Source organism: Vitis riparia, chromosome 5 (assembly GCF_004353265.1).
Source record: "Vitis riparia cultivar Riparia Gloire de Montpellier isolate 1030 chromosome 5, EGFV_Vit.rip_1.0, whole genome shotgun sequence".
Taxonomy (NCBI): domain Eukaryota; kingdom Viridiplantae; phylum Streptophyta; class Magnoliopsida; order Vitales; family Vitaceae; genus Vitis; species Vitis riparia.
The window spans coordinates 4,501,235-4,512,982 of record NC_048435.1 but is presented as its reverse complement, the minus strand read 5'-3'; the positions used below and the strand labels follow the sequence as shown (position 1 = coordinate 4,512,982).

At 41.1% G+C, this 11,748-nt stretch overlaps 1 protein-coding gene across 4 annotated transcripts; it reads right to left on the bottom strand.

The window, feature by feature from the left end:
- Positions 1 to 232: 232 nt before the first annotated feature.
- Positions 233 to 7,211, bottom strand: LOC117914873 (protein TIME FOR COFFEE). Of its 4 annotated transcripts, none has more exons than XM_034830383.1 (13): positions 6,829 to 7,211; positions 6,325 to 6,711; positions 6,040 to 6,224; positions 5,638 to 5,944; positions 5,165 to 5,549; positions 5,010 to 5,070; positions 4,796 to 4,891; positions 4,418 to 4,706; positions 4,243 to 4,312; positions 4,069 to 4,135; positions 3,594 to 3,962; positions 1,029 to 3,504; positions 233 to 908 (listed from the first exon to the last, which is right to left on the bottom strand). In XM_034830383.1, the coding sequence occupies exons 1-13, from the start codon at positions 6,923 to 6,925 to the stop codon at positions 880 to 882; spliced, it is 4,818 nt and encodes a 1,605-aa protein (XP_034686274.1). In that variant the 5' UTR covers positions 6,926 to 7,211; the 3' UTR covers positions 233 to 879. The 4 variants fall into 4 exon arrangements, with proteins under 4 accessions (XP_034686274.1, XP_034686273.1, XP_034686276.1 ...); XM_034830382.1 differs by having other exon boundaries at positions 233 to 886; XM_034830385.1 differs by having other exon boundaries at positions 233 to 857.
- Positions 7,212 to 11,748: the final 4,537 nt, after the last annotated feature.

Below are 11,748 nucleotides of genomic sequence, written 5' to 3'. Positions count from 1 at the left end.
CACCTGTATCTTTCCCTCTATCCTTTGTTATATCACCAAAATGAACAAAAGGTAAAAGAGGCCCACGTCCAACACTTGGAAGATATGGAATGGAGTAGTGGCCTGCTGCCACCCTTTTATTTTCAATCATCATAATTTTCATGGTATATAAAGAGACAATGAAAGGGATTAGAAGTTCAAGTCTCCAAATCTCCAACAGGTTCAAACAGACATCAATGGACATCCATCATCATCATCATGAATCATGATCATCATCCGATTGAAACACAGGAGAGGCACAGATTAAATGAAAAAATTGAGAGGGTTTACTTCTTATATGTGCCAGACATATACATATAGACCCCCCTCTGGTGGTGGTGCATATATTTGGTCAAAAGATGACTGTTTTTCACTGCTCTTTCCGGAAAATTAAGAACCCAAAAGAGAAACCCAAAACAAAAAGAAAAAATTAACAAAGAAAGAGAAAAGAAACCTCCACTATAGCCCCAAAAGAAAGAAAGGTGGATCTTTTATCTTCTCCCTCTTCCTCTTTCCTCTTCCCTCTTATGCCCTACAAAAAAAGCTGATCAGCCTTTCCTCCAATAGCCATAGCATTGCCATCCTCTTCTCACGAACCATTAAAACCAATCAAATTAATTAGACTTCTCCATCAACCCTGTCAGACTATAAACATGTGTACATAGATAGATACACCATTCCACTTGAAGAACATTCCACTGGGGACGCTCCCCTATTTTCACCCACACATTCCACTCGCTTTCCAAAATTGTGGGCTTCAGGTTCTGGTCCGACTTGTCTCTCTCTCAATGCTGCCAACAGCTTCAAATGTCCGTACATCTCTCTCATTTCTTCTCAGGCTGCCAGAGGGCACGCAAATTGTCATTTCCTGGGCAAGAAACCGTCGTTCCCTTCATAAATTTACAATCCCCATTTTAATCTAAATCTTTTATTGAACTTAATTTATTTTTTTCCTGCCTTCCCTAAACGGGGATGCAATGTAAAGCGCGAAGGGATATAGATCTACTCACCGGCAGGCTGTTTCTGCTCTGCTGGCTTCACCTGAACCGCTGTGGGTACAGCGTGAACATAAGGGAAGCTTGCATGCATGAGGGAATGAGGATTCCCAGGGGATTGTGCAGCAGCATATTGGGCAGCATGGATTCCCTGTGATGGCAGACCACCTCCCTTCATATTGCTAGCCGCAATTGCTCTGGCAGGATCAGAAGTGCTGGCACTAGCAAGAGTAACAGGTGGACACAAAGTCAACATGCCGGTTGACGATGTCCCTGATGATCCTTGTGGTTGCTGCTGTAGCGGATGCTGTTCTGATCTTCGTCTTTGAAGATAATACCCACTAGGAGCTGAAGAGGTGGAAGTTGTAGAATGTGGACCTTGTGTTTGCAAGTAGGGACTAGAGAAGAATAGCTGTGTTTGCTGCAATGACTGCTTTGATAATTGCTGCTGCTGCTGCTGTTGTTGCATTGGAGGCTTAGGTCCATTGTTTGAAGATGTGATATGGGGATTGCCCAGTATTGATGGAACATTCCTTCCACCAACCGGTGATGACTTCCGGCTAGGCACTGATGGCGAGTTCTTAGCCTGCTGCGATGACAATGACGAAGCTTGGCCAGTTTTGTTGCCTGTGGAGGCGGGAGTTGTCCTTGGGCTTCCACCAGTGCTCTTGGATAATGAAGTTGGAGAGCCAACCACCATTGGAGGGGATGGGGACTGGTTACTGTTGGGAGGTTGTTGACCTTGTGGTGCTGCTGACGATTTTGGGTTAGCCGCAAATGATATCTGCATGTGGCTTTGCTGACTTCGGCCTTGCTGTTGGGAAATGTTTTTGAGGGATGATGCAGTTGAGGAGGAGAGAGCTAGCGTTGGTACTTGGGAGGTGGATGTCCTGACAGAGTTCTTCCATTGAGGGGACTGACCTGGGCTACTGCTGCCTTGGACAAAGTTTGGCGGAAAAGCAGAGAGAGCATTAGGAAACTTGGCAGCCATGGAAGATGATGAAGGAAGATGGTCAGAGTAAACACTTCCATTACTAGTTGCTGGTGTCTTACTTCTAGCTGCTGCAGCCGCAACAGTTGCAAACTGATGCTGCTTTTGAAGCTGAATCATCTGCTGTTGTTGTTGCTGCTGCTGCTGCTGTTGCTGCCTTTGCTGAGAATTGGGAGCATTAGTAGCACTTGCAGTGGCTGGTGAAACAGAAGCTGAAGCTCGGGCAGGAGCAGAGCTGAGGTTGAGGGTTCGAGTGGAACTATCAATGACACCATTGCCTGGAATTGTACTAACTGATGTATCTTGCAAATCTGGTCTGGAGAAAGCAATGGACTGCCCAGCAGTTGCTGCTGCCTTCCCTGCCAAAGCCTTTCTTTCTTCTTCCACACTAGAAGAATCACCAATGCCAGATTTCCCTTCTTCTGTAGCCCGGTAATTCTTCTTTTGCTGTGCCGCTTGTGCAGTGGCAATGATATAGCCATGCCTGGCAGCCTCTGGAAGGCTTTGAAGAATTGCATGGTTCTGTGCCATTGATGAAATGTCAAGGCCAGGAGCTGCAGCAGCACCATTTATGGAAGTAAATGACATGGCAAATGCTTGAGATTGTAGGGATTCAACACCAGCCTTCAAGCCATGCTGCTGTGGCTGCTGCTGCTTCTTTTCACCATGATTAGCACTTGTGCCACTGGCACTACCCAATGATGCAGGGGGGGCCACCAAAGCAAAGTTTGAGGGATGAAGGGGCATTGCAAAATTTTGACCATAGACATTCTGACTACCTCGAGACAATCTGCTATCAGCAGTGGAGGGGCTGTCTTCACTGCCAACCTCAGCTTCTAGTTGGCGAGCTTGATGTGGTAGTTGGACATGGGCATGCTGTAGCTGCTGAGGCTGCTGCATAACTGGTGGCTGTGCTGGGCGGTTTTTCGGGGCAGGAAAGCTCTGCAAGCTTCCACTCCCGCCGCTGACACCACTGCCATGTGGCCTCTGCTGCTGCTGTTGTGGGTGATTCTGCAAATGCTTCTGGGATGATGAGGAACCACTGGAGATGCTTGTATTTTGATGACCATGTTGAATTTGCTGCGGCTGTTGGGTTGGTTGCTGCTGCTGCTGCTGTGGAAGCTGCGAGGGATGGAGCATCTGAGAAGAATAGAAAGGCCCATTAAAGAAGGGAACTGCCTGAGCATGAGTTCCTCTATAAGCAGGTGGACCTCCAACATGTGCAGGGATTGGGAAGGGATAGCCATTGTTCGGCAATATTGCTAAGTATTGAGTATCATTGGCAGGCAAATTAGGATAGTTGAAGCTCATGGCTGTTGCTGTGCCTGGGAAAGGGGTGGTGGCTGCTGCTGTTGTTGAGGCACTCACTGGAGCAGAATTGGATGCACTAGATGAAGCAGCACTGCTGGTGGGTGGAGGAGACTTAACAGACCCAGGTCGTGCAGAAGCAGCTGCTACCACTGCTTGTTGCTGGCCCAAAGGAAAGATGAAAGGACCATGCTAAAATTCAATAACAAGCGAGTCAATTTTCCAAAAACATTATATATAAATAATTCAACAAGGATGGGATTTAAAAATAGAAACTATACCAGTATACTGCTAGGTGCCCCTGGGGGTAAAGCTTGCTGAAGCAAAATCTGCTTCCTCTGTGCAGTATCTACAGGGTTACCAGCTTGAGAGCCTTTGTCCTTCCCACTATGACCAGAAAAGATAGCGAGACCCTGTCCCTTGTCCTGCAAAGGGTTTGCATTCCTACCTGGAAAGTTCCCATGCAAGTCTACAGCGGGCAGAACATTGAGATTGCAGGGCTTGGCACCAAATAGAGACGGGGTGCCGGCTGCTGCTGGCCAGTAAGGGTTCATCCTCGTAAATTGCTGGTGCTGGCAAATATTCCAAGCAATGTGGCAATGGGTTGCACACCTCTTAAGCCGTGGTTGAGAAAAAAGGAAATGCGGGGGCTGCACAGGTGCAGTTTTTACTCATTAAATTGGTCGTGATAGCTTCTGAACGTATGAAGAAGTTAACATCAAAACTGAACAAAAGGAAAACAAAAATGCCACATACCTGTATCGCTGCTGAAGAGACTGTGCTCCCATCCATGGATACAACTCCTTGTAGAGGTGCCATATATCTGACAAAAACAACAGTATTACTTCCCAAGACAGGAGAAATGAGGACGCTGATACACTGCCCATAACCAAAACTGCATGAATGTATAATTAATTCACCCAACCGTACCCCATAGGAGGAAGCCCGCCAGGCCAGCTAGCTACAGACATTGGCAAAGGTAGAGAGCCGGACGATTGTGCTGCCAATTACAACAATAAAACCATCAATCAACAATGGCAGGTTTAAAACTCGGAGAACACAATGTCCTCGAGCAAAAACTCTCAAAAGAAAATAAAAAAATTACCAGTTTTCTCAGTGTTCTGTTCTTCTTTCAGAGCTCTCGGTTGCTGCAGTTGTTTCGGAGTATGCTGGTTTAGCTTGCTGCTACCGACACTACCATTGCCAGTATCACGATCATGCTTCTCCAAATCAAGCTGGAGGTCAATAATTCTCTCCTTGTTAACAATTGACTTATGTGGTTCAGCTTCGTCAACTATGGATTTTGCCTTCTTCTCCTCAGGTTCCGCATTCATTGCCTCATCCTTGCCTATTTTCACCACCTTTTCGCCTTCATTGACCATGGGTTTCATTTCCTGCACCAAAACCAAAATAAACACATCGATCCATCACCACTCTGGGTCACCCCCTAAAAGCCACAAGACATCAAGGCTGGCCTACTCACAGTATCCATGTCAGAGACCATAGGTTTGGGATCTGCTGCAACAAAATTGATCTCACCGTCCCTTTCTGGAGACGATCTCATCTGAGGAGGAGGAGCCTGAAAAAAAAAAAAAAAAAAAAATCAAGAGCAAAAAAATGAAAAGGTAAAGTCAGAAAATCCGGATTGGAAATTAAGATAAAAAAATTTCAACTTTTTGCTATGAGACCACTCTCACCATTAGATCTATCTGGAACTTCTCTTCTCGCTGTTTCTCAACGTCAGAAATTGTTGAGTTCCTGAATAATCAGAAACAAAAAGGATGAAAAATCAGAGGGAGCAAGAAAATTTCGAAGCTCAACGTCGGAAAAAAGAAAAATCTTTGATGCTCACGCTTTAGTCCCTGTCGCATCTTGACGATCATCATCCAATTTGGGGAGAGGAGATTCCTTTTCGGGCGAAGATGGTTCCTCCTTGGTCACACCCACATCTCGACTCTCAGCTTCTTCAGTCAAAGGTTTTGAATCCCCTAGCCTCAATGACTCCGGTTGCGGCTCCGACGATGCAGGTACAGACTGGGAGTTCATCAAATCGTACGAAACTCCCCCATTTTCGTTGGCGGATCCTGGGTTTTTCTCCAAATTGGGAGATGTTGATTCGATCTTGGCAGGCTGATCGATGTCAACCTTGGCTGTTGAAGAAATGGGGCTGTTCCGCACGCCGAAAATCGCCGGATTCTCATCTTCGTGCCTAGGTCGCGGTCTCTTCCTCTTAGGTGCTGCAGATTCGCACGGAAAGTAACGTATTTCAGATTTCTCAGCTGAAAAAGGAAATTATTAGAGCATCTAAAAGCCCAAGAAACCCACCCACGGCGGACAAGGGAGGTGCAGAGGAGTTAGAATTTTGCGGCAGCATAGAAGATGACTGTTGGGCGGAAGAAGGAGAATTGGAGATCGGCGAAGAAACTCTGGATTTCGATTCATTAGTCGATTTATTCACCTCTCGAGAATCAAACTTTAGTGAATCGTTTGCCATGATTTCTTGCTTAGAGGGTCCCTGCGACTGTCTCATCACGGCCAACGCCTCCGCCACCTCAATCTCGATATCCTCCTGAATTGAGGAAGAAGCCTTGGATGATGATTTCGGCGGACGCAGCTTTGGTCCATTGGGCTTCTACAACAACACAGAGATTGTTACATAATTGAACAATCTGTTAAAGAAAGAAAAATGACAAGTGAGAAGAAGAAAGAATGGTGTCAAGAACTGACCATCTTCTTCCGAATTGAGACATTAGAAGAAGAAGGAGAGATTGAAGCCGGCGAAGCCGCTACCGCCGCCGTTGAAGCAGCTAGGTTTGGTCTCACCGGCGACGTGGATGCTTGCCGGTGAATTTGCTCCCCCGGCACTCCTCCAACACCCGAAGCCCAGCATTCATGCGACCTCTTCGTAGATGCTGAAATGCAAAACCATGAAAAAATCAGACTCAACCCAAGAACTTATCATTAGAAGAAGAAAGCAATCTCCAACCCTTCATCTTTCCATCTATTGTCCACCTGAGCGAGCTTTTCTCGGAACCGACACACCGATCATCTCGTCAGCGGCCTTCCACACCGGCGGCGCTCTAACAACCTTGGCCGGTGGATAACTCTTCCGGTGCTGATGATTTGACATGGATGAAGACAAGGACGTCGGATTCGGCGGTAGCATCCTGACGGCTCCGGCATCATCTTCATCCTCCTCCTCCTCATCATTTACACTCTCCTCCGTACTCTCCTCTCCACCATCTTCTCTATTGCTCCCGTGCATCAACCTATCGCCTCTCCTCCTTTTGCTCCGACTGGACCGATCTCGATCTCGATCTCTCTCACGATCTCGATCCTTCTTGCTTCCCCGATCCCGTAACCTCGCCGTTTCCGGCAGCTCCACCGCTCCATCCTCTTCTGCAAAAAACAAAAGAAAACAGAAGGCAGCAAAGAGAATTAGAAGGATGCCGTGTGGGTTTGAATCGGAGAAGTGTGTTTCGATGGATAAGAGTTAGATCTGGTAAAAGTGTGAACCTGGAGAGTCTCTGAGACTGCTACTTCTGTGCCTTCGTCTGGACAAGCCGTTTGAGGTTCCCATACTGGCTCTTCTGGCTTCCCTGTTTCTGTCCATCTCCGCTCTCTCACCCTTGTCTCTCCAAATCAGCTACACCCAAATCATTAATCCCACCACTCATCACCAGCCTACAACCATAATTCGCCGGACTCCGCTTCCAGCACCACCGGAAAACTCTCAGATTCGACTTCCCCCCTTCCAAATACTGATTCAATCTAAAGATCTTTCACGCAGCAATCACCCAACTTGAAAGATCTATGCTTTCGCTTATCTTCTTCTTTCTCTCCTCTCTCTTTCTGCTTCTCTCCCCCCCCTCTCTCTCTCTCTCTCTCTCACCCTTCTCTTTTTGTGCTCTCATCTCATCATCTTTTCGGTATTTCACTCTCGCGAAACCCACTCCAAGGCCTAATGGACGGCCAAAGATTAATCACGCCGTGGCATGTCCGAATCTGAACCATCCATTCCGAAATGCATCCGACGGTTTTAATTGCCCAGCACCAGCATGGCAGAAAAGGAGCCGTAGGATGGCCTAGACTCTTGAAGCACTAACCATTTCTGTAGATGACCGCCACGTGTCAGCTGTTTTTCCTTCCTTCGCAAGCTTCCATGTTTACTCACTACCGATCTGGCACATTATTCAGGGGCAAATTTAGTGAAATAATACTCATCCACCCTCACAACAATTTATATATACACATGTATATAATATTAAAACCCACCCCTTCGCCACTTCACTTTCCCTGTTTGATATCTCCACCGGCTATTCCCGGTTGGGATGACCTTGGTAAAAGCAACATGACGATCACAAGGAATCTAGGTGACCGCAGAAAATATCGTTCCAGCCGGTCAAATTCATTATTTGTTTTCCACGTTTTCTTTTTTATTATTTATTCTTTTATATATCACATTACCCATTTCAACCCTGACCCCACTGATAGCTACGGAATTGGGGTTCAACGGCCCAGATTCCGTTTGTTTTAATGGTAGAAAGTTTCTCCACCCTCGGATTGCAATCTGACGTGGCGAGAAGCAGATTCCAATGAACAAGCAAGTCCTATCTGGCGAGGTTCGTGGGTGTCGACGAGCGTGCCAGATCTGGACCGTTGATTTGATCTGATCGGACGGAGGAGGGTGGCGAAGCAGCGGGGGAGGAAACTGGAGTCACGGTCACGGAACTTCCGAGATGAGTGGGGCCCGCCATTGGCTGCCGATCTAGAATTGTTTCCTCGCGTCGGGGCTATTGTCACGTTGGTGGATGTGGCAACTACGGTGACGTGTACCGGGTCCCACCCTAAAAAGGCCAAAATGAAAAACCTACTCACTCGGTCAAATTTTACAGCATGACAGTTAAAAATACAAAACCAGAATAAAAAAAATATATAACAATAATAATAAGCAATATCGAAGTTACCAAAACAACCTCAGTATTCTCGCTTTTCTCCACGCGCTTATGGCGGAGTTCACATTATGCACTGACTGGATCAGTACAGCGTGGCCATGTCATTTTCATGACGTGTCAGTTCAAGGTCTCGCCACGTAGAGTTCATTTCTTTCCTATTTTCCCTCTTCTTGGATCTTGTTATTGGCTACCCCTCCACTTTTCCACCCTCACTAGCCACTAAATATCTTTTGTTTATAATGGAAAACGTTATGGTCACATGCCTGTCTCCACTTCATCTCACCCCCACTTTTTTTCTCTCCACGTGTCATGCCATATCCTAATTCGAACACAAGAAAAAAAAACTATTTAAAAAGGCATATTATCTAAAATATCAAATTACATCTTCGAAATTAATGAACTCCGATTCCTTTTCTTGTCCCAAACCAAGATGACTCTGCTCATCCACGATAATTAGCAAAATTCATTTCTGGAATTAATTTTTATTTTTTCATTTCTTAATATTTCAAATTATTCCCCTTTTTCATTTTTACTTAAAAATTAAAAATGATTTTGAAAATTTCTGCCTACAAATTTCAATCTCTCTATTGATTGACACCATTAAATGCATTCCTCGCCACAAATTTTGAACTGGAAATTTGTTTTCAATTCATTACCTAACTTGCTTAATGACTAATTAAAATCATTAATTCATTTCTTCTCAATACCTGATCCACTGAATCATTCATCACAAGCAAAACAATAAATTCTTTTCAATTTTATTTTTTTATTTCATTAATTAAAAAATGTTTAATTTAATTTAATTTCTGTAATTACTCAACAAGGACAATTTCATAGGACTTAATACTGAGACACGTAGACCATTTTGGTTATTATTCCTGAATTTAAAATTTAAAATTTAAAATGAAAAACATTGTTTTATGGGAAACCCTAGAAGCACTTTTATGCATGATTTCAAACCACTAATTTTAGTCACAAATTCATTTATATTTTAGTGCTTAATTTGGGTCATCCATAAGCTAAAATTTTGAGTACATCTGAGTTGTGTGGATGCTATTTTTTGAAGACTATAATGGTAATTTCTTAAATCTCATTAATTAGGAATATTGTTTTTATTGGATTGCATTAAAAAAAAAAAAAAAAATCAGTGATTCCATGAATGATATTTTCATACCATTTCTTTTATTTTTTTTAAAAAAATTTATGCATTAATATTATACAATTTATTATTCACGTCATAATTAGTTTATAATTTAAAGAAATATCATATTATTCTAGATTAAAATCATGATAAAAACAAATATTTGTTACTATGTACGTTAAGTAATATTGATCAAAATTTTGGATTTAGACAAAAAAAGAAAAAAAAAATTTGTTCTTTTAGGTAAATTTAATGATTATAGTTCCTGAAAATATTTTATTAAATTTAAATAATAAAGATTTACAAGTTACAACTTTAATAATCAAAATTCAATGGAAATGATCCTTTAAATCATGCCCAAATTATTTGATTAACTATTATTTTGCTTGTTAATTATAAAATAATTAATTTTAAAATTTTATATTTTTATTTAAATCTTATCAATTAATGCATGTTAGCAACATAAAATGTTGGAGTTGGATGGGTGTTCAAGTTGAGCTAACTCAACTTGATCCAATCAAATAAAAGATTGATAAACCGTTTTTGAGAGTTGGAACCGTCATAAATTACCTAGAAATCATCCAATAAAAAAAAAATCTCTCACACTTTTTACTTTTCTCTAAGAAAAAGAAAGATGAATGAAATTTGATAAGAAAAGTTAGGCTATGTGAAACGGGTTCTCAATTTTAGTATGGTTCTATTTACGACTTGAGACGATAAATTGAACGGTGAAACAATTATTTTTTGAATTTTGGACATTTCAAATATTAGGCATTTCAAAAAGGTAACCTAAAGTTTTCCCAAATAAAAAAAATAAAAAATTAAAGGTCCTTTGAGAAAGAAAAAAAATGGAAATCCAAGCCTTTTAAATTCAATTAAATGCAAATTTTATATAACTTTGTTATTAAATTAGAGTAAATTAGATTTGAAAGAACGGATGTGGTTAAATAAATTTAATTTTATGAGTTTAATAAAATTTAGTAATAGAAGGATATATAGAAAAAAAAGATTAACTTATACCATTAAAATCTATTAAATTTAATTAAATGTCCAATTTCCATAAACTTGTTATTAAATTCAAAGAAAGAATCGGTTCCAATCAGTTTCTTTAATAAGTTAAATTTAATATTAGGAATGTTCTTAAATAAATTTGAGGTATTATTTTTATAAAATTAATTAGTAACGGTAGAAATTTTATACAAAGCGATTTAAAAAGAAAGAGAAAAAAGTCATTAAAATCAGAATTAAGATTAGACAGTACTTATCATAAATTATATTAAGTTGGGTGAATCCAAAATGAATTTTTCAATGAGGTGGATAAAAAATAATAAAAATAAAAATAATAAATGTTTTATATTAATTGAGAGCATCGTCCGGAATATGCAAGTTGGTGGCGAAAGCATAAAGCACAGGGCTGTCACCAAGGAAACACCTCAGCGGGGAGGAGTAATTAATGAGAGAGAATGGTGGCCACGTCAGATGGGCCCACAAAAACGGGGTTGACCCACCATAATGGATCCCTCTCCGCTGCTTTTGTCGCTTCTGAGGTTTTCATTCAGACTCGCTATCGTCAAATCTCTAACCCTGCCACGTGTGCTCCCACCACGCTACGTCATCACGCTCACGTGGCTCCCCTCCTACCGTATACAGAAGCCAGAGCCGTCAACCACATCCCCCACCCATCACTGCCCTTTTTCTGGACTCGCCATCCATTTCCTTAATTAATTATTCGAATACAATATAAAATATTCCGAACACCCCGTTTTTTAAAAAAAATATTATATTTTGAAACTCTGATTATCGTTTGCTAATAAATCAAAAGGTGGGTTTTTTTTATTATTATTTTAAAAGTTGGTTTCATGAGGTGATTGTTTAAATAATAATTTAAAATGTGAGTAAATTGTTGAAAAAGTTGAGAATAGATTGAAAATTAAGAATATAAATAATAGTCTTTACAGCAGTGAACTTTATTGATATACAAACATGGCCTTGTTTTTTTAATTTTTATTTTCCTTTTTCTCTTGTGTGTTTGGAGACTCTGTAGATGTCTTCATTTTATATATCTTTTTAGGCATATAAAAAATAAAAAATGATATAAAATTTGAAGTTTTTATAAAACTTTTAAAACAAATTTTGTTAAATTTATATACTAAGAACGGAAAAGGGAAGAAGGAGTCGATTTGCTAATTTCTTATCTTTAAAATCAGTTCTTTATTTAGTTTCATCCAAGTTTCATCATAGTCATGAATATATAATCTAGGTTTGAGTCCATAAATAGATAGTGACTATTGCCTAATGAAGACTTTTTTTCACTACAATTTTAATGAGTTTCTTTAATCA